The sequence below is a fragment of the Hoplias malabaricus genome, chromosome 4, assembly GCF_029633855.1.
Source record: "Hoplias malabaricus isolate fHopMal1 chromosome 4, fHopMal1.hap1, whole genome shotgun sequence".
Lineage (NCBI taxonomy): Eukaryota > Metazoa > Chordata > Actinopteri > Characiformes > Erythrinidae > Hoplias > Hoplias malabaricus.
The window spans coordinates 42203121-42226662 of record NC_089803.1 but is presented as its reverse complement, the minus strand read 5'-3'; the positions used below and the strand labels follow the sequence as shown (position 1 = coordinate 42226662).

The 23542-nt window shown below is 40.5% G+C and overlaps 1 protein-coding gene across 2 annotated transcripts in view; it reads left to right on the top strand.

The window, feature by feature from the left end:
• snd1 (staphylococcal nuclease and tudor domain containing 1) overlaps positions 1-23083 on the top strand; it is a 162678-nt gene extending 139595 nt beyond the window's left edge. For both annotated transcript variants that reach the window (XM_066667129.1, XM_066667130.1), the window contains exons 19-24: positions 1011-1134; positions 5358-5427; positions 7099-7212; positions 10029-10232; positions 20903-20947; positions 22189-23083. In XM_066667129.1, coding sequence (XP_066523226.1) covers positions 1011-1134; positions 5358-5427; positions 7099-7212; positions 10029-10232; positions 20903-20947; positions 22189-22254 — 623 coding nt within the window. In that variant the 3' untranslated portion in view covers positions 22255-23083. The remainder of the gene's footprint in view (positions 1-1010; positions 1135-5357; positions 5428-7098; positions 7213-10028; positions 10233-20902; positions 20948-22188) is intronic.
• Positions 23084-23542: the final 459 nt, after the last annotated feature.

The window sequence follows — 23542 nt, the reverse complement described above, 5'->3', positions numbered from 1 at the left end:
ACACACACACAATATAACTCGGCACTCTCCCTGTGCTACTCACTTTAGCAGTGACATTGTGCTAATTAAGGTACTGTGTTGGCTGGCGGCCGGCTGTGTGCCTGGCTGATAAACTTGCTAAAAGTGTCTGTGCGCCTTTGCCCCTCTTGCTTTTTCTATCTCTATCCATATTCCCTCATCCATGATATTAGTCATGCACGGCTGTGAAGCCATTTTGTGAGCCTTTTCCATAACCCCTTAAAACCTCACAGCTCAGCAATTACACTGATTGCTGTGTTGTTGGAGGGAATGATTGAATGGCTGCAGGCTTTACACTAAAATAAATAAATAAATATCTCAACATGTGTTCCTTATTAGAATAGAAAGAAAAGCAAACACAGACCTACCTTTATTTGTTTCTGTGTTTTAATCACTAACCTTTAACTCGATTTGACAACCTACGCGCTGACCAGCCTCTAATCCGGTTCGAGATGCTGCTTTCGAGACTGAGGTTAGTTTCTGTGTTTGTGAAGATGTTCACCCTCCCGCCATCCTCTGAGAGAAAGTCAATAAAAACAGGTTGTCTACAAATCAGAGTAATTTTGCACTGACCACTTTGCTAAACTAGCTATCTACCAGGTCTCCCTGCACAGTCATTCAGGCTGGGAAGCCAGCAAATTGTTATTACTACGGACCAATCATTTGGCAATCACTGCAGTCCTTTGAGTCGCTGGGCTTTGGCAGTACATCTTTAAAATAACATTGGCATTCATGATGTTTTTTCACACACTTCAGGGCCATCATTGTTGAGCATAACCTACAGTTCTACAGTATGTGAGGCTGTCCTTGGCATTCCCGGACACAGACGTTGATAAGGCGATGGTCTAAATGTCTGCTACAGCAAAATGTGCTGATTTGTCTTTTTCAGCTACAATAAACACAGGCACGTTTGCCAACAGTTCTAACGTTGATCTTTCCTTCCTCGTGCTTGTGAGAGAACAGTCAGATAAGTAACATTTTCATTTGTGCAGGTGCCAAGCTGGAGAACCTGATGGAGACCATGCGAGCAGAGATCGCAGCTCAGCCGCCTGTGGAGGGGGCTTTCACCCCACACAGAGGGGACTACTGCATTGCCAAGTTCGCTGACGGAGAATGGTGAGTACTTGGGCTAGAACACTTTTGTCTTTGCTTTACAAATCAGTTGAAGATACTGTTATATGGTAATAATTTAAGATTTTATTACATACCTTTGGATTGTCATATAGTCAGGTCCAATGTGCAATATTTAGAAGAAAAAGCATTATGAAAGTTGTGGGGTTTTTTTTTCTCTCTCTCTCCAGTTTAATTGTATTAAGCATAAATTACTTTGTGTATTAACAAGCTGTCTGCAGTCTACATATTACCTTGAATAAGTCAGTTTGAATGATTTAATATAATCAAATTTAGTACTAGGGCGGCACGGTGGCGCACCAGGTAGTGTCGCAGTCACACAGCTCCAGGGGCCTGGAGGTTGTGGGTTCGATTCCCACTCCGGGTGTCTGTCTGTGAGGAGTTGGTGTGTTCTCCCCGTGTCCGCGTGGGTTTCCTCCGGGTTCCTCCCACAGTCCAAAAACACACGTTGGTAGGTGGATTGGCGACTCGAAAGTGTCCGTAGGTGTGAGTGTGTGAGTGAATGTGTGTGTGTCTGCGTTGCCCTGTGAAGGACTGGCGTCCCCTCCAGGGTGTATTCCCGCCTTGCGCCCGATGATTCCAGGTAGGCTCTGGACCCCCCGCGACCCTAAATTGGATAAGCGGTTACAGATAATGGATGGATGGAAATTTAGTACTAATAAGGCAGTATCAAGACACTGAGTAGCAAAGTATACTTCTCAATGCACTGGCTGGTTTTATAGGGCCAGAGTACATGAGTTATCTGGGATTTCTGGATTTATTTGTTCATTCATTCATTTTGTTTCTGAACATATGCAGACAGAGTAATGTCATTTATGAATTTTCAATTTTCAAATTTGCCATTTCACCTTAAAATGTGCAGCAGTTCTTGCTTCGGTTCAGAATTAAACCACTGCATCATTTATGAACTAATGGCAGATTTAAAAAAAATAAATAAATAAATAAAATAAATAAAAACCCAAAGCAAACTTGAGTAACACCGTACTTCTCCCTGTAGTGTCATTCACTGATGTGGCTGTATTAGTAATGCCATTAATATGTCAGTAATGTCAGCACTAGAGGGTCCAGCAGACTGCACTCGGCAGCACTCACAAGTAAGAGCTACAAATAAATCAACACAAAGTAACGTGGGAAACTGGTGTTGCCTCTAACAGTGAAATGGCAGCAAGAGACTAACATCAGAGGATTTGCAATATGCAGCTCATTAGGGAGCTGTTCACACAGTGAAAAGGTTGTTACTGAAATTAATTAGTTCCTGATGATTATTTGTCCACATATAGCATTTACAACATGTTCTGCTTTGAAATAATTCTTTTTCATAAGTCAAATGCCATTTATTATGATTAACTACAAAGGCATGCAATTCATTTTGAGAAATTATTTTAATCTTTTAATGCCCCTCACTTTTTTTCATTGAATCTGCTGCAGTAACATTCACCAATGGCAAGGGCCACTTGGGTGATAAATGCTTTTTCATGACAAATTAATTACACATTCACTTTTAACGTTTACAGCCTAAAGGTTATCTGCGAGGTGCCACTCCTAGCTGCGTGGTGAGGAAACAGAGGGAGTCACATGCTCATACCTTATTTACCCACAAGGGTCAAGGAAGGATGGCAACTGCATTATCATTAGAGAGATAATTCAATTTTGTTTATAGAAATGAGACAATAAAAGCGCACCCCCCCCTCTAGTCTGAACCCTGTGAAGCTGGGATAATTACATGTTTAGTGTAACTAGTATGTATGCTTGAGTAGTTGGTTTCTGTTATTAAAACCTTGTAAATGTGAATGCTGGTTAGGCCTAGATGTCCCAGGTAGGACAGATGGAGGTCTTTGTGACGAGGTCTGTCTAAAATGCATTTTACTGACCTTATTAAAAGAGGTACTTGACTTGAGGTGAACCAATCACACCATCAGTGTTATTACAACATAAACAACAACAAAAAGAGCCCAAAACAATTTTATGGTAAGCAGGTGGGCACCGTTCCTGTGTGTAATTGCAGATGAACTTCAGTGCCATTATTTCATCCTCTTTATGTCGTCATGAATAGACACTTTAAAAGAGCCATCTGTTTGTTGTAGGCTATTTATTTGTTTTTACTTTATTTAATTTTATATTTTAGTAAATTGCCTGAGACGACTTCTGCTCATCCTCATCTACACACTGTTCTAAAGAGAGCGTTGTCATTCAGGAAAGATGGAGGGACCTTGCTTTGTCCTCTCATGGTTGGGAGTGAACGGCAGCCTCTGTAGGGAGACCCATTACGCTCTTTCTCCTCTTCTGCACTCTTTGTGGCGGCTTGTTCTCTCCTTATTAAATACTAATTAGACTTTGCGTCCTTTCAAGGTCTGCTGAATGGCGAAGGGATTTGAAAAGCTCGAGCCGAGCTGTGGTGCATTCAGCCCCCTTTCGTGCTATCTCTTCACTGCCTAATCGTTTTTAAACATTCTTCTTTCTGTTTGTCCATCTCTGGGGTTTTTTTCCCCTCTTCCGTATGGATTCTCATTGCATTCACAGTGCTCTAGTGTCAGGAGAGATTGACTGACTAACTCTTGTTGTATTCCTCACTGCAGCTGGCATGATTGCTCTGCTGAACTGCAGTTACCTGGAGGACTGGGCTGTGTGTGAAAACACACACATCTGATATTAAAGACACTATTCCTAAGCCACTTTGGTCTGATTCATCAAAAGCCTCATATGAAGACAATTATATGAAATTCATATTTATATTTATATAAAATTCAGGAAGACGTTTTTATGAATGTTTTTTTTTTGTTAAAGGTCCAAGTCACAAACTACATCCTTTAGTGTCTGCATTAAATCTGCATTGAAGTTTTGTGCATATTTCTTTAAACTAGAAGTGGCTTCACACACACTTTTAGAATCCTGAATATGAAGAGGTAAGACATAAAGGGCAGTACATGAGGCACCAAAAGTTCCCTGCTGCCTTGTTGTATTAAATGTTCAAGTCATTTTTAAAGAACTAGATGTGTAATATGTAACCATAATTTCATAAATTCAAACACACTTCACTCATTTGTCATTTTATGGTAATTGTTGTGTAGTATTAAAATCAACAAATGGCGTTTTATTCAAGAAAATGTAACCTAAGAATTAAGAAGTTTGCAAATGGCAGGCGAGAATTTATCCGTCACTACATTTGAGGTCAGTCAAGGAAAAAAATCACTGCAAACGCATGTGCATCCATTTGTTCTGTTCTTGTGGGTGAGGTTGTATCCAAAACTACATGTGAGTTAGTGTTAAGACGATTTAAAGATGGTGATTTTGATGTTGACCAAGGGTATAAATGAAAAAAATTAATGTATAATAAATTTTACCATAATTGTTACACACACATGATAAAATAAACCTAATTTGTACATTTAATAAATGGTCATGAAGCACGAATTTCAGTTTCAGTACGGCTTGTAAAGTAAGGGAAACTTTAGATTGGCATTATGGCAGTAGCAGTGTGGGAGGATTTAAATAAAGCTCATTGTTTTTTATGCTTGAAATAAGGATCTAGGCGGGGGTGCAGTGGATCTAAGGGCAGGAGAGGAGAGCAGGTGGGTTTTATAACAGCGACCTTCGTCTATGCTCCTGTGATGCAGCTCTTTGAACTCTTACAAATAGAACAGCACCCTTTAGCCTTGGGCATCTCTGATGTGGTGGTTTGTGAATATACAAGAGACTCTCATCTTACTGCAGTTCAATCTTAGTTGATGGTGCAGTCTACATTTTTAATGACCCAGGATCCCAACCCAGAATGCCTCCATTTGGAAGCTAAGGCTGTTAAGCAGAAGAGGCTGTGCAGCTTTAACAGTGTGGTGGTGGTTTTACGCAGAGGAGGAAGGTTAGATGTACATTTCACACTTTTTAAGTGGGCCATGTCAAAAAAAAAATGGATGTCTGGAAGCTACCCAGGAGGCCAGATTGAAGGCCCATGGCAGTGTTGTTGCATGTATATGTGTATAGACAACCAGAGCACCCTCTCCTCTGTGCTTTGCTGCCCAGAAGAATGAAGAGCTCTGAATATTATTTGGTTTGAGATCATAGCCTTGCATCTTTGTTCATTCATCCACAGAATCAGCATGACACACAGTCCCCTTGGGAAATAAGAAACTAATTATTTACTCATCCGCTTTATATCCCCTTTCCTCCCTTTTTTTTTACTCATCTGTCTTTTTTCTTTTTTTTTTTTTTAGGTATAGAGCTCGTGTGGAAAAGGTTGAATCTCCAGCAAAGGTCCATGTGTTCTACATAGATTATGGCAACGTGAGTAACCCTGCTCAGCAGGTGGTGAAATCTCATTTGAAGCAACTGTAAATTCATTTCAATCAAATCAGGGGATGAAATGGTGTAGCAGATTAGCATTTGCCACACACCCGCCACTTACTCTGATGGCAGTGATGTCTGTGATAAGGCTTAAAGTCCACTACCAGTAGATTTTGCAGTTCCATTTGTGACTGTGCTCTTTGGTGGATCTATGTAAGCATGATTTGAGTGGGTGCTTTGTGCACAGTGCAGCACAGTGTGTTGTTGGGTATTTTACTTAACACTGTCAGAAAAACACTGTCAGGTATTCTACAGGTACAATATTGTCACTAAAGGTACAGTAGAAACAGTGGTTTTAAAGGTCATTTGTGTTCCCTAGGCTTACATTACTCTTCTCCAGAACATTTGAAAGCTTTCATAACAGAACTGTGTGTATATATAAAGTAGGTCCTGGAGATAAAAAAAAACATTTAAAAAATCTACAATATCGAATATGGTACAATAATGTTCCTTAACTAAAAGTACTTAATATGTACCCTTAAGGGTTACACCACAGAGACAGCTAAAGGTACCACCACAGAGACACAAATATCACCAGAGTGAGAGAGAAATGAATGCGTTGCTTGCTTTTGGCTTTTCTGATCAAACACTAATTAATGTGGAAATATGCTGTTATTTTCAGAGTCTATATCTCATTCTCTCTGCTCTTTAGTCTTCTCCCTCTGAAAGTTTTATAGTGTGTTTCTACTGCTCTCTGTCACCGTCTATCTTCCTGCCCATCTCTTTTGCTCAGTCTCCATCTTCCTGGCTTTGACATCTCAAAGCGTTATCAGTCTCCTTTACAAACTAAGCTTTGGGCTTTCATCTGAGCCTGTAATCTTTTAAACGTAGTTCCTTCAGTCATCTGCCACCATCAGTAGTCAGCTTCAGCTGAGTAATGGCCACTGATTGACACAGCATATTGTCTGTTGGACTGGGTCGGGCCATCAAAAGTATAAAATGATTTCCGTCTTTACAAGTATTGTAGGTCCATTAGCCCTGGCACAACCTAACATCAGTTATAAAGCAGGCAACATTCAAGTGACCTTTGTCTTTTTAATGCTGTAGTATTCCCTGAACATGCGCGCACACATTTAGCGCCTCTGGATATCCTGATCTGTTTTTATCTGTCCGCCAACTCGCTGTCTTCTCAGTGAAAGAGTCAAAGCTTAATGTGCAGGAGAAAATAGTCATGTTGGCAGTTGCTTTATTCATTCTCCTCTCTCTCTCTCTCTCTCTCGCTCTCTATTACTCTCCCCCTCTCTGTTTTCTCACTCTCGTTTGTGATGCTGGAGTAGGTTTTGTTGTTGAGCATGGTGGCAGCTCCGCACAGAGGTGCTGGGGCCTGTTCTTTTGCAGTGCCACCATCCCCATCTCGTCATGCTGGGAATGTGGCACAGTGGGAGTAAAAAGCCTATTAAAGACTGCCGCACTCTCTCCTGGATTTAAACAGCCGCTTTGAGAGCAGACCGCTGAAGATGGGATGAAAGCAGGAAGTTCCACTCTCCGCCTGCCTGTGGATTGCTTATTGTCTCTCTGCTTGCTGGATGTTCTGTCAATACATTTGATGGATGAAAAATGAGTGAGTCGTCTTTGTAATGCCTGTGTGTGTTTTTTTTAATCATTCTGCAGAGAGAGATGGTGTCCTCCGTGCGTCTAGCGGCTCTTCCACCTGCTTTCAGCACTCGCACCCTGCCTCCTCAGGCCACTGAATATGCCTTCGCCTTCATCCAGGTCCCACAGGATGTAAGTACACTCACACATAAACAGACCTAGAGGTTCACACAATACTTGTTTATATAGAAAGCCACAGGCACATACACTTCACACAAATGCACCCTCATTTCACCCTGGGCCCACATGCTACAAACACAAACACACTGGCTTGAAGATTCACACAAACCTAGTGTATACCCCCACACAGATCAGACTTTGATTTGATTTTGATTCAGGTGCTGCGAGGGATAACTACTGATGCACAAAAACTCACATTACCAAATGCATCTTCACCTCAGTGAGAAAGCAGGCCTTTAATTCAGTATCCTCTAAAATATAAAAGCCTACATGAAGATTCACAGAAGTGTAGAAGCATATAACATATTCATCATGAATGAATGAATAAATGGGAATCATTTGAGATTTTGCAAGTTCAGTCCCTAGCATCATGCACTAGTGCTTTGTCTCTTTAAGAAATCATATGCTTGCCTTTTACCTTGAAATAATTGTAGCTCTAGAGAACACATGGGAGAAATTATAGTATAAATTATTGGAATCTAAAATAGTGCTTGGCAATAAAATGGCCTCCGTTTTTTCCCCAATGATGTTATGCTCTATAACGATGATAAACTTTGGGCAGTAGAGTTCTATTCCTTGTTAGAATTGGCCAACAGAAGCATCCTGATCATTCAGCACATTAACAGGTGTATTAATTACATTAATTAATTATACAGTTAATGAACGTATGAGTCGGTATTTACCTGACAACGTAAACAAGAAAATGTTTAATTCAAGTGCTTTGTGTGTGTGAATTCACATATATGAACTTAATATTATCTCTCCTTTTCTCTCATGTTTGGGTTGTATTTTGTCTGCACATAAGTAATTTACCATAATTGACTAACGGTGTGCTGCGTGATCAGGTGAGTTTGTGATCAGCAGAGTTGTGCTAATACAAATTTAAATATTTTATCTTTATGAAAATTTGCTGCATTATGTCTGTATTTTAGCAGGGTGTCCTTTTATAAATTGTAAGCGTGTTATAGACTTTTATATACTTTTAAATTTTGAGATCAATATAGAAAACTGTATTGCGATAACATTTGTATGGCCACATCGCCCAGCTCTATTCTAAAGAAAGCAGAGTGAATTTGTAAAGTGTGATTAAAAAGGGCATGTGGCCTATAAGTGTTCCTTCCGTATAGTGCAGAGGTCTTTCATTAGGATCTTGGATCCTCATTCCAGGCCTGGGTTTTTAAATGGCCAGGTGATATGACACTACACCTAGCCAGGCAGGTACGTTATCAGATGCAAGTTATAGGGTTGGTTTCCCAGACAGGGATTAAGCTTAGTCCTGGTCTATATCCTCTTTCAGTGGAAAATCACAATTCTGTGTAGTCCAGGACTAGGATTAATCCCTGTCTGGGAAACCATCCCACAGTGTCATATGGGCTGGCCACTTTAAAATCACAGTCTGGATTCTGGATCTAAGGTCTGGATATGAGGGCCTCTGCTCTAGTGTGATCTATTGGTTAGTGGAGTCACTGCAGTCACCTCAGTTGTCTCTCAGCTGACCATTTCTCTCTCTCTCTCTCTCTCTCCCCCCTTCTTTTGTCTAAAAGCAGTATGTCTCCCCACCAGATGACACTAACTCTTTCTGACCACGTCCACTGCTAGTGCCTCACCCAGCCTTGTACACTCTTAGCATAACACTCACACACTAGAAAAATTGTTCTCCACTCACGTAGAAAAAATGTCCGTGTTAGACATCTCTCATCCTGCAGTCTAATAAGAGGAATTTATTATTTGTTTTCTTCCCTAATGCCTTCTCCCCGTCTTCCCTTCTTTCTTTCCTCTTTCTCCACCCACCCCCTCCTCCCACCACCTTTTTTATCTCTCTCTCTGTGCCCTGGGCTTGCCCATAGCGACTGAAACTGACTGACCGGAGGGAAAGCAAAATCAAAATGACTCCTGAGTTTTCCCCTTCAAATCTGTCCCTCACCAACTCTCCTCCTAACACCCCCAAGGGTAGCATGCTTCACAGTTGCCATGGAGACTGGGTCAGCTGTAATGTGATCATAGCCTAGCTTGGGTGTGTGTGTGTTAAGGACAGAGAGAAGCATGGTAGTCTGAATATTCAGGGATCATATTTCAATTTCAGAAGTAAAATGTATAAATTATTTCTGGAACGGGGGAAAAGTCTGAATGTTTATCAAAAAAAAAAAAAAAAAAAAGACACAGGTGCCTTAAAAATGAAATATATTTTCAACATTTCCAGGTTTGTGCTCACCAATGTGATTTCCATTTATAGTGAAGGATTTTTTCTTCCCTTCACTTGTAAAGTTACTATTTTATATATATATATATATTTAACAGTACCTAAATCTACACTCTTACATCTCACACACACACACATACACATAGATACATACATACATATATATACATATATATATAAAAAACGTAAGAGTGTAGCTTTAGGTACTGTTTATCAGGGGTAAGAGTTTTATTTTTTGTTTATCTTTTAAAACTAGTTTCAGAAACTCCTGGTTTTCCTATTTTTTAAGCAAGCTGATTATCCTTCTCCCATGAAGTGTCTTCTCCAGAATGAAAACACAACTGTATAATACTTGCATGTGTGTAAGATCTATGGGGACTATTGTGCCGGATGTGTGTGAGCAGTGCAGCAATGGACAGACTAGATTCAAATTTGAGGGAATCTATTTTTATGGTCCAAATGAAGGTCTCTGATCTGAGTAAATGAGGCCCAGGATGAATACATGCATCATTAGTGTTTTACAGTAGACTGGCTATGTGTAATTTGTGGCTGTGTGCTTGTTCCTCAGGAGGACGCACGAGCTGACGCTGTAGACTGCATAGTGAGGGACATTCAAAACACACAGTGTCTGCTGAACGTGGAGTACGGAGGCGCTACCTGCCCACATGTCACCCTCCAGTTTACTGACTCCAAAGATGATGTGGGTCTGGGACTGGTTAAAGAGGGGTTTGTGATGGTGGATGTACGTAAGGAGAAACATCTGCAGAAAATGGTGAGTGCAAGACTGTCCTCAAATAAATATACACACACCTCTGCTAGAGACTTCACTGAAATCTCTCATCCCTCACACAGATCAAGGTGTTATTACATTAGAAGGCACATTTTTTAGTCAGGATCTCACACAAATAGTAGTAGGTCTGAATGATTTGCCTATGCATTAAAGTTTTATTTTTTTGTATTACCTGTAATTTTCTGTGTAAATATTGTAGTAATTTCCCCCCTTTTTAATATAGGCAATACTACTATAACGTTTCATATGCATGTCTTTTTAATCATTGTTATTTATTTTCATTGTTTTTTTTCTGTCATAAATGTGTATAGTCTTGTGTGTAGCTCATTGTTGAGGGTGTAATAAATGCAATGGCCTTCACGCCTTGTACTCCAGAGAGCTGTTTTGCATTGATCCATAGAGCACAGCAATAGACAAACTTAATCGTTCTGGTCAGCCCCGCATGTCTTGTGCTCTGTAGAGTGAGTAAGCATTAGGTCTGCATGTGGTCTACTATAACATATTGAATGGGCTTGTGCACCTTGCTGTTTCACCATCAGCTCTTCACTGAGCCCTCAGCAGGTTCCCTCTCACAGGCCATTTTCTACCATTATAAAACGCTGCACGCTCTTCTTTTTGGACTCTGAGCACAACACAACTCTTGGTGACACACTTTCCATACTGTAAGATTTAACACAACTCTAGAGAGGCTGTGATGTGGAGCAACATTTCATTCATTACAGATGAAACCATAAAGGAACAGAGATCTGTTTTCTAAGCATTACGAGCCTGCCTGAGCACTGTTAATTAGTTAGCTGTTAACAAGCGAGCAAGTGCTTGATCTCATTTAATCCCACAATTTTAGTGTAGTTTGCATGAGAGATCATATTCCTAGCTAACTGAAATCAATGAGGCTAAAGCTATGAAGCTGTGAAATGATGTGCTATGTGCATTTGTTCATGGTCTTACTCTACATTAGCATTGTGACAGCTGATGCATGTTCCTTGCTTTAACTACACCAGGGACAGAAAATTGTCACTGCCAATGACTTTTAGTGATTTTTAGTACTGCATCACAGAGATGAACAGAATGTTCTGCTCGAGAATATAACTTCTGCTCTTATTCCATAGTTTTGGGATGAAACATTTTTGGAAACATAGATGTCATACAGTTGGTAGTGTACTTTCATTTGTACCATGTTTGGAGACTGCTGTCTTTTATCTGAATATCTCTCATGGTCATATCACAAGTTAACGCCTCGGCAATGTTGAGGTGTTTTCATGCTGCTGTTAATTTTATACTGTCACTAGTTCTCTTAATTACACAGCAGGGCACTGAACGCTACCCCGAAATACTGCCACCCCCCCTTCACAATCTACATATAAATGCATCTGTTTTAAAGTGACTCAAGCTGTATTTAAAGGCAACAATTTTTGGAAAGTGCTGTTCTCTCTGGTTTGTTTAAGTTCAGAAGCTCTGCTTTTTTGATTGGGGGAAAATAGGCTGTTTGTGTGTGGCTGAGGTTTAACTTGTCTGACTTTTTGTTTATTTTTGTGGCACTTGCGATCTGCACTCACGAATTTAGTCAGGTCTATCTAAAGCAAAAAGAAGTCAATATTACCCACCTTTGGAGCAGGAATAGAGCAATATCCTCATTTCAGTTCATGCTATTCTCTGCTATTTCTCTGCCGTGACCAGAGATGGAGAAAGCCTAGAATACCAGACTGACACTTTAGGGTTCTTTTTATTAATTAAAATACTGATCATCACGTCAAAGAATTCCTTGACCAGTGAGTGTGTTCACTTGTGTTTTATTTAAATTGTTTTTGCTCGCTTGCTCTTCCACCTTTGACCTGCGTCCTTTGACATATTCTTTAACATTTTGCATCAGTTAATGCTCTGTTGAAATGGCAAGCCTTCTGCTGTGGCTCTCTAGAGAGCCCTCCTGATCAACTGCTGTGTAAACTCAGTGGGTGGACCTGCATCCTGGCACCATATGGAACCTGATTGAGATGGGCTCTGTCTGGTCTGCTGCACCACAATTCCCAAAGGAGCGCTATCGTTCTGGGTCACGTTCACCCTCATGCCTTGTTTCGCTGGCAAGCTGATTTCCTTGTGGCTGGGCCTTGCTGTGAATTACTGCAAAGACATCAACCCCCCATCCCTTTGAGAGCTCACACACACGCACCCGTGTAATCTGCAGCATGTGCGCATCTGCCGCATCCCTGCCTGCTTTCTTGGGCTTCTATAGATGCTGTGTGTATCTGTGTGTGTGTGTCTTTGCGATAGTGAGCTGCTGTGCTGCTTTTGAAGGCTAGCCAAGCACTTCAGTCATCAGATGATTATAAAGCGCTTATCCTCTGCAGGTATTTTTGGGAGGCTGCACTTGGGTGTGTGTGTATATGTAGCTAAGCAGATGGACCATGGCCATGCTGACCGCTGGATGAGATGAGGCTAATCATGGCGGATCGGTCCAGCTGCTGCCTGTAGCACAGACCCATGTTGGAGCAGCGACAGACACTGCAGTTTCACAAAACCTTCATAAACTGTATTTATACCTGACCAGACACAATTCATTATAATTAAATCCACAGATTAAAGTTTAATTCAACAGTAATATGCTGGGTAACTACAGGTTGTCAGCATATGTGTGGTCTGCATTACTGTTTAGTACCATAAACAGGACATGGACTGAATTGAAAATGATACAAGCAAAGCTAATTTCTAATATCTCCTGCCATGGTTAGCAAAGTCTGCGTGTTGACCAGTACAGTTTAATAAGGTGTTTTCTGTAGCAGGCAGCTAGAGCCATGCCTGTTCAGTTTGAATGTGGACATATTCTGTCTGTTTGATTTGGATAAAACAAACCAGGTATTTTTTGTCTTGTTTGTTTTTTTTTTTTTTTTTTTTTTTTTTTTTTTTTTTTCCTGCTTGCTTCTTGGTTTCAAGCAAGGACTAAACCATGCAGAGTGCTGTCTGGCTAGAGAGACTCATCAATCCAATGAAATAGACATCCAGCACAAACTCGCCATTTTGTAAAATCTCCAAGCTACATTTGAGATCACTTTTTTAATCTATCTGACTCACAACACGAGCTCATTAAATTATACCCTGGTCTTTTGAAGACGTTCAAATGTTCCTTCAATTGGTGGCCGACAGTAGACTCCAGCAAGAGCCGGGCGGCGCACCAAGGAACGTAAAAACTACTGACGTGTCTGAACCTGTGCTGGTCAAAACTGTGTTCTGTCACAAAAATTTGAAACAAACCAAAAAAAACAAACAAAAAACAAATACACAATGAAAGTAAACAGTGCTTAACGTTACCGTTGCCATTGCTGTGCTAGCTACCACGCATCAAAAATTAAATAGAGCAGAGTCAAGTAGGGTAGGTGTAGTAAAAGAGTGCCATTATTGTGCAAGTTACATTTACATTTATGCATTTGGCAGACGCTTTTATCCAAAGCGACTTACAAAAGAGGATCTAACATTCGAACTACAGCACAAATTATACAAAATATCTTACATTAAGTGCAATATGCCAGGAAGTAATAAGTGCATTAAAGAAAGACATTCAGTGCAAAATATACTCTCGGAAGAGCTGGGTTTTCAATGATTTCTTGAATGCAGAGAGGGTTTCTGTTGCTCTGATAGTGCTTGGAAGCTCGTTCCACAAGCGTGGTACCAGAGATGAGAATAGCTTCGACTGACCTAGCCAATGCAGCTCAACTAATAAGTTGCCAAGGCCAGGAAGGTCTCTTGAGATCTGCCATGGCTAACTTTGGGGGTGTCTTAACTGGTATATCCTGTCTGTTTTTTTGACATTAATAAAAGCCCTCAGATCAAAAGATGTCACTTGTTTAGGAAAATTTGCCTTGTTCCCATGTGACTTCAGTCACATGATAGTTCTCTCGCTCACTCTCTCTCTCTCTCTCTCTCTCTCTCTATTTTCCTGTGCCTTTCATTATCTCACTCAACCTGTACTGCATTTCTAGTACAGTAGGCTACAAGTTGCTTGCCTTGAAAAGCGAATAATATGTAGAAAGAAAGGAAATAAACTGGATCAAATATTTCATTCCATGCTAAATGAGATGTGATTAGAAATGCAATTAATATGCAGTAATTATATATCCTGATTTCACAGTTATAGTAGCCATCCCCACTCCTCATAGTTTAACTATGGCTCTTTGCTATTTCTCCCTCCCACATCTCGCTCCCTTTGATATTTTATTCCTTTTATATAGCCCACGTGGCGAGTCAGGGGAACTGGGAGGTGAAAAGCCGTGAAATCTTCTCCTTTCGCCTGTCCTCCACTCTTCTCGTAGGATATCAGCAGTGCTTGACACCTGCTTTCCTGTCTATCAGCAAATCTGAGCCCTCCTAAAGCCCACAGACTAGAGTCGACACATCTGAGAGCAAACAAGACACTTTCACTGTAGTCTAGTACGGAGAGAGAGAGAGATGGGGGGGGGGGTGTTAGATAGAGAGTGGGTGTTAGATAAGACAGTTTGTTCTCTTCCCCTCCCCACCCCAGTGCTGTTAATGCAGGTGCTCTGATAAGAGGCTAAGACTTATGAGCTGGTTTTAAGGCTGATGGCTGCGCATTAGCCTGAGATAAAGCTGGCAGTTGCTTTTGCGGATGTTCACTTCTAGAATCATGATGGTAGCATCAGCAGATGCAGACTTTCTTGACATTTTGCAAATAAGTTTGTACTGGTGGGGATTTTTTTTTGTGCTTGCTCTTACATGCATACAATATTTTCATCAATGCAAGTGGCCTTTGCAGCTATGACACAATCAATTCATCACTGATACCAATTGTCTTAATTTAAATGTTTTTATAGTGAAGGCTTGTGGTGTACAAAAGATTTTCAAACTGCCAGGATTTTAACTTCTGAGTGTCTGGTAAAGACCAAATTATGTCCATTTAAAGGGTGATTTATTTTTCAAGATCCCACTTTTCTTACTTTTCCGTATTAAGTTGCATTTGAACAAAATCACAGATGTCATTTCGTAGTAATTTTACCTAAATTTTACAGCTTAAAATTCGTTGTGATGCTCCACTGACCTGTAATAGGGAGAATAGAGCCTCTGTCATTGCCACTCTGGGAACAGCACTGCAGAAACTGCACTATGTAAGTTTTGGATGAGGGTAGGAAACCACCCCCAACCCCCTCTCTTATCCTCTGCTTGATTTCTGTACAGTGCAGTAAAGGTGATTTACACTCTGCATCTCTAGGGGGAGACCAGGGGCAAAAATACCAAATCTTTCCTTGTGTTCATTTAATTTCCTATAAGAACATATTTACTGCCCTGTAATATAATCGGGGTCTTTGCTGATAATTTCGCCTTTAAACTACAAATTGTCTGGTTAAGAGTGCTGAAATACATAATTTAAATTAAACTGGTGCCTAACAAGGTATTGAAATGTTCAAAAATCATTTTAAATAGGTGATGAAATCATGCTTAAAGACATTTGTTTAGCTTTTGTTATTGAGGTCAGTGTTATCTATAAGGACTTACTTAAATATAAGAAGTTGGAGTTTCACTTCAGCTCTTTCTTTGTGTTCAGTCAATGTAGTAAGCTGCTTGTCTTTAGTCGTATGTCGCTTGAATTGCTTTCTCTTGCTTTGCTATAGATCTGTACTTCAAGACAATCTCTTAGTGTTTGCCAAAGTCTTTAAAGGGAGTTTGAATGTGTGCGAGCTGGAGATTTCTCCGTTGACACCATCTGCTTGCCTAAGTGACACTGGTGCCATTTGAAGTTCATTAACTTAACATGCAGATCATTGCCCACTCACTAATTACAACCAATTATAATCATAGAAAAAATCCCTACTGCTAACTGTAATCTGTGTTTAAAAAAGGGAAAAGCAAACCTGACACCGGAATGTGATTTCTAACAGCTTTTGGTTGTACTTGTTCATTCACACCTCCATAATTTGTCATTATTTGCAAGCTGCTGCTTCACTAAACTGCTAACATAATAGGCCTGGTTAATACAATCGTGAAAGTGTATAGAGGGGTTTTGTGCAGGTGTGAATGTCTGGGGAAAGCATGGAATTCAAAGGTGTGCCTTTCCAGTTTGGGTGGTTGTTTGTTCTCAAAATAATTTTTTTAACAACATTTTTGCTGTTTGCAAAATAAATATGTGATTGCCAACAAAGGGATCTCAGTATGGTCATCATGATATCCTTTTAATTGTACTCATTAATACATATGTATTTAATAATCCAGAATATAGACATTGGTGCCCTAGTCCATGCCTTTGTAGACAGGTAGACAACACAGTTGTGCTAAAGGTAGCTGTTTGAGTATGTCATAGTTTCATAGTTTGATTTGTTTTGATACGTTGTAAACATCCATTTAATTCCATGTTGAGTAATATTGGGACAGTATAATGAGGTCAAGGTGAATGTAATAATGACAGCATTTGTTATTTTTCATGTATTTATTTAAATAACAGGGACAGTACATATTAAACAACACCATAATTTCAAAATGTAAATGTAAAAGATGCCATTTTCATCTGCAGTCCCTGGGCAGGTTGATGTTATAACAGAACAATGTCACAAAAAACAATAATAAACACACAAGTTATATGTAATACAGCATAAAACATAATAAAAAATCATGCTGATAAATCTGTGTGCTCACTAACCATGCCTTCAAACTTCTAGAGAACAAGCGAACAGCTGTCAACCCTTTTACTTCAGCTGGAAGAGAATTGCGGTCATGTGATGCACAGAAGGAAAATACAATCTGGCCAAAAACACCCTCCCTTAGTGGTATAGTGCAGTCACCTCGTGGTAGTGTTGGGGCGGCACGGTAGTGTCGCAGTCACACAGCTACAGGGACCTGGAGGTTGTGGGTTCGATTCCCGCTCCGGGTGACTGTCTGTGAGGAGTTGGTGTGTTCTCCCCATGTCCACGTTGGTAGGTGGATTGGCGACTCAAAAGCATCCGTAGGTGTGAGTATGTGTGTTGCCCTGTGAAGGAGTGGCTCCTCCCTCCATTCCCGCCTTGCGCCCAATGATTCCAGGTAGGATCTGGACCCACCGCGACCCTGAACTGGATAAGCGTTACAGATAATGAATGAATTCAGTATTAAAAAAAAAAAAACATTAAAAAAATGAATATGATGATATGACTTCTTATCTAAAACTTTCAAAGTTTGTTTATATACCATGTCAGTCAGCTTAAGATTTGTCTTACATGTTTGTGTCCAACAACTGGTACAATATGGTATTCATGGCATACACTTTTGCTGCTTTTGTAGTTAAATAATTTCTAATCTAAAATATATAAAAAATAAAAATCTCATTTTTAATATATACACAGTACTGTGCAAAAGATTTAGGCAACAAAGATTAAAAAGCTATTTATCTGAGCAGCAAGTGTTTATATGCTAAAAAACAAACAAACAGCAAATAAAAAAATTCTAAGCATTACAATAAAACCGAAAAGCATTATTCCAGTATGTGCAATATTCTGTGTGTGAATGTGTTGGTTTAACTTTTCCAAATTATGAGGTTATTATCCAATATCTAGTTTTACAGGTTAATAAATAATGAATATAAATAATGTGTGCTGTTGATTTTACCAATTAAAACAATCAAGGAGAATCTGAACAAAACATTGTTCTTCAAACTCACTCACACATACTACTTTATAGAAAAAATCTTTTTGTAATTTGTAAGACAAGGACAGAAGAGTGATGGGTAGTTAAGAAATGTCCTTGCTGCTTGTGTAGTTTTTGATCAGTTTACACACTCCATATTCACACTCACTAAACCGATGTTTGAGGCACACTAAAGCATTGACAAGTCTTATTTTTCCCCTCTCTTCCTCGCACACACTTTCATGAACTTGACTGGCCACCTCCCCATCGCCCTCTGTCATGTTCCATCATCCCCCACTCCAACCCCAGCCCTCAGTGTGGTAATGTTTGTGGGAAGGCAAGACACTTTCTGCTGACAGCCCTACTCCTCATTAACCAGGAAGAGTGTTAGTGTCTAGTTTGTAATGAACATTCTCATTTCTTCTTGCATAGTGTCACCCTCACCTCCCCCCACTGCAGTCGCAGTTAAAGCATGAGACACATCCCAAATGACACGCGCCACTGACCAAAACCTATTTCACTCTGACACTCCCCAGGCAGGATGACCTAGAGGCTGAGAGAGACACACTCGGGCCATTTCAGTTCATTTCAGTGTGGAGATTGAGAAAGCCACACTTTGAATGTTTGTGGTGTAGGGGGTGCGCAGTTTGATTTTCAATCACTGTGCAACATATCGATGTGCTGTTTGGGGTTTTGTCTGTTTCAGTGCAAAGCTTTGTGAAGGAGGGTTAAAAAACTGCTTTTTGACTCTAAGCTTTAGTTTCTTTTTAGAGCTTTGGTAAGATTCTCAGTGTTCAAAAGTAGAAAACGAAAACCATCAAAGAATCTCTAGAGCAGTGGTTCCCAAACTACTTCTGCAGGGCCCTCCTTTTGTAGGTGACTATATTTTCAAGCCACAAATGTATCATCTATTGCCTCCAGACTCCACTGGAATTTATTTTCAACATTGTACTTATATAAAACAGCAAATTCTTGAGCGAAACATGAATCGACATTCATTTGCCTTGCTGTATCCCTGCCCCCACTTTTGGAACCACTGATCTAGAGTAATATAGTACTCTATCAGTGCAAATCCATATGTATATTGAACTCAGTGTGGGTGGGAAAAAAAAGAAATGTAAATATTTGGATATTTTGACTAAGATTTTTACATATACTCATTGGCCTTTTTTCCACTGCAGGTCCAAACAGTCCTGAGCATGGAGGGTAACCATTCCAGTGGCTTTTTATACATGGTCAGGTTCAACACAGAACACTTACAGAGATTTGTGTAGCCCTGTGTAAGGTTAGCTAGCTGTGCTGAGAAAACCTGGCACAGCACAGTTAGCTAACCATACTCAGGGCCACAGCTGTTCTGTGGGAGGACTTAAATGAGGTAGAGATCCGCTGATTGGCTCTTTTAAGCTTTTTGCAGCTCAAATATGAAGGTATTCTGCAGCACTTATTTTTTTTTTTTTACAGTTGACTGAAAAATGCAACCTCTCTCTATATTGTTAACACGAGTCCTCCTGTGGGGCACATATCTTGCGGAAGTGTAGTCAAAGTATGAAAAACAATCCAAAAAAGGCCATTGTTCTCCATTTATTTAGCATGCTAACTCTCATAATTGCTCCTGCTCCTGATTTAGCAATGGTGAATTAATAAATTAATAAATAAATAAATAAATAAATACATGGGTAAATGGCATGGAATTGTACAGAACGGCCTTAAGAATTGTTTGGCCCTGCAGTGGAAAAAGAGACCGTTGTCTAGCCTAAGTTGAGCTGCATTTGGGGAAATGCTGGCTCCACATATCTAGGAGAGCACAAACTAATATGAAAGTGCGAAGGCACTGATGGTTATAGCTGGTGGCATACGCGGCTGGTAGACGATATGGTGCAAGGTTGTGTCGCATACATTTGTGTGATTCGTGTAGGGCGCAGGTTTGATGGATGGCCTGTGCGCTGGCTGCACTTTTCCACGCAGTCTGCAGCTGGAGCCTCCAGACAGGACTCGTCTCTCTCTCTCTCTCACACTTTCTGTTTCTCTCTCTCTCTCTTCCCATGTGTTCCGCAGCTCTGCAGAATCAGCTCGCCAACTAAGCAATTAAGACCTAAATACGCCCCCACATCCTCCAACACACACTCGAACACACTCTTGAAAGAACTCACACGTTGCAGTTTTCAACATCTGGCATCTTTGCAGATTTGTGTTAATTTCTTGGCTGTGATCTCAGCTGTTCCTAATAAGCTTGGAAATATGGGTCCAGCGTAATATGCCGCTTCCCTTCCCTCCCTTTCCTTCTGAAGCCATCTATCACAATGGCAGCCTCTGAGAGGTTTGCACCTTGAGCTGAACAGATTATCCATGCCTTTTTTTTCCTTCTTTGCCCCTTTTTCTCTCTCTCTCTCTCTCTCTCTCTCCCTCTCCCTCCCTCTCTCTCTCTCCCTCCCTCTCTCATGCTCACCTTCTTTCTCTCTCTCACTTCTCCCTGCGTGACTCATCCGTGGTTCAGTCGATGATTCTAAATGGCCACTCTGGCAGAAACGGTCAATATGGTCGCTGTTTGTGCAGGCCTGCTCATGCTGTTGCTCACTAGTAGGAGGGGGGGAGGGAGAGAGAGAGAGAGAGTGATAGAGATGGAACCAGTGATATCAGCCCAAGTGCTGCATGTGAGCCCCCGCACTTTCACTTTCCGACCAAATCCAACATCAAATACAACCCCTCCGCTGCTCACGTGACTCCAGCATCTCCGTGACTAAAGATCCTGATTTCGTTGAAGGCCTCTTAGAGTACAGTGTCTCACTTATCACAGGATTAGAGCGATTTTGGGAGTGAGCTGGCAAGATGCAGGAATGCATTAAGGTATGCCATAGACAACTAGTGGGGAAAGCCCACCCGCTCTAAAGCCGATTGTATGCATTTGCTGCGTTACTCTGGGGGTGGATGAATCATGCTGTCATCTTTATTGTTGTTTACTCTTACTCTTTTTTTCTTTAAGGCTACTAATCCTCAGTCAGCTCTGCCATGTGACACTAATCCCATTTCTGAGCCTAAGCACTGTGCTTGTTTTCCAGGTGACCGAGTATCTCAATGGCCAGGAGTCTGCGAAGAGTGCCAGAGTAAGTCCTTTCACCAACCCTTGTCCATCTTTCTTCACCTTTTGCTTGTCCTCCTCTGCACTGTTGTCCTCCTCTATCACCTCTGTCTTTGCACTTTCTATTTTCTGTCTAATATTCACCCTCTCTCTCTCTCTCTCTCTCTCTCTCATATATATATATATATATATATATATATATATATATATATATATATATATATATATACATATATATATACATATATATATATATATATATATATATATATATATATATATATATATATATATATATACATATATATATACACACACGTATATAAAAACAAGTGGCCCTAAAATGATGTCATACATCTATATCCCCAAGCTACATTTTATCATCATTAAGTCATTCAGCATGAGTGCTGGCACTGGGCAACTCTTCAGCTGTTTACTGACCCATTGGGCCTGGTTTAGCAGCACAGGCTAGTTTTCTGGGTGCCACCACAAGGAGCAAAGTCCCTACATTTCACACGGCTCCCCTTCAGAGGCCAATGGCTGTTTAACAAGACACAAGTGGCAAGCTCTCCTGCAAACGGAGCCATGCGAGGAGCTGATGATGATGTCTCTCCTAACAACGGCGCTAATTATCATAGCCGCTAATTAGCTGCGATTCTCTCCGACTTAACAGCTGAACACACACACACACACACACACACAGAGATGATGATGAGAGAAGGGGGAGTATTCTGTGAAAGAGTGAAGCCTGTATGACTCCTTTCTTATCCTCTTTCCGAAGCTACTCTAAATCTAAAGCCATTCCACTGCTTGGAAATGGAACGTTGAACAGCAAAAAGCGCTTCTACTGTTTTATGAGGTGAAGCCTGGTCGAAATCGATGGAATAGAAGTGAATGAGGAAGTGTCCACACATGACTGGACCTAAATTGGTTGCTGTAAAAGACTGTTTTAAACGACTGTTCTTTTTTGTTCTTAGTAAGAAGCGATGATGTAGTGATCGACTTGCAGTTTCTGTTCGCTCGAGCTGTCTGTGTTCCTCATGACAGAGGAGAAATCAATGCCACAAAGATTTAACCAAAAATGAATTCCTGTACCTGCCATCCTCACTTCTGTAACACAAACGGTTGTGATGTTTTTGTTGCTGTATAATGTGTTTTATGGGCTATAATCAGTTGTAAGCCTGCCAAAAAAAATCTCATACTAATCCCCTTTTATTATTTAATTATTTTTCTTATTTAAATCCGCTTTCTCTCCTCTTGTTTCAGCTCAACATTTGGCGCTATGGAGACTTCCGTGCCGATGACGCAGATGAGTTTGGGTACAATCGCTAAGTCCTGCCATTCCAAAGACCTTGTGGAAGATAAGATGCATCCGTAGAGAGGAAGAGGAAAACAAAATCACATCAAAGCGTTAATATGCTCTCTTATTTTTTCGGTAATATTGCAACATTCATCTCCCTCTCGGTCTACTTTCACACTCTGTGCATTTCCCCTCTTCTGCCCAAGGATTTTTTTTTCTTTCTAAAGAGAGCAGGACTACAGGTGAATACTCTTGTAGAAACTTAAAATAGGACCAATGTTCCATGCCATTTTGACATTTTAGCCAACTATCATTTACATGTTCATTTTTATCCAATCACCATATTGTTAACCCCCTCCCCACAGCTGAACTCTATGCAGTTCTGCTCCGAGCTCTACTTCACAGGGTGTGGCTTTCAGAAGGGCGGGGTTTGCACAGAGGCATCATGAACTCAACAGCTTCCTGAGAACACGCTTCCTTAATCATGAGACAAAATTATTCTATATTTAAATGTATATGGATATTATTTTGATGCTAGATAAGTGCACTCAAAGTGAAACTAAGGAGTGTATTTTTTAATGTATGAGTGTTCGAACTTTCTGGACTTTTGTGTAAGGAGTGTGTTTTCTCTTATTTTATTTTATTACTATTTTTTTTTTTGTTTGTTTTTTTGGTGGCACAAAGAAAAGCTGCCAACGCCTTGACAAGCATTCGTTCTACACCTCTGGGATGTTTACATATAACGGTCGTTTCTTCGTCTTCTCCTCTGTCTCTCTCCTGCCATAGCAGAAACAACAGTGTTTGAATTAATTTCCTTCCAAGGTAGACCATGTCATTGTATTTAAATCTGCTAAATAAAAATGAGCAAAGTCTTCTTCTCTGTGTCTCACTGTGAGAAAGAATGGATGGCTAATTCCCTATTAACGTCGCCTCGCCTGGATAATTTGATTGTGTAATACCAAATATCAAATATATCCACTTCTCTAATTCTTTTCTCAGATTATATTTCACTAATAGGACAAAGAAGGACATGCCTAGTGTACCCTGGGTGATGATCACGATTTGTCATCCTGCGTGGAATGGGACTCCAAATTAGAACTGATTAACCATGCAACAAGAAAGTGTGTGTGTACTTGCTGGTGTGCCTGTTAAGAGAGATGATGAGGGTTTTCCACCCACTAATTCTCTCAGACATGGTGCAACTAGATCAAACAGAGAAAAGAAGGCAGTGTGTCTGTCTTTCTGTGTGCGTTCCTGTGGCCTGTTTGTGTGTGAGAAACTGAGGCAAGAGAATTGAAGGATCTATTTTTCATGAGGCCG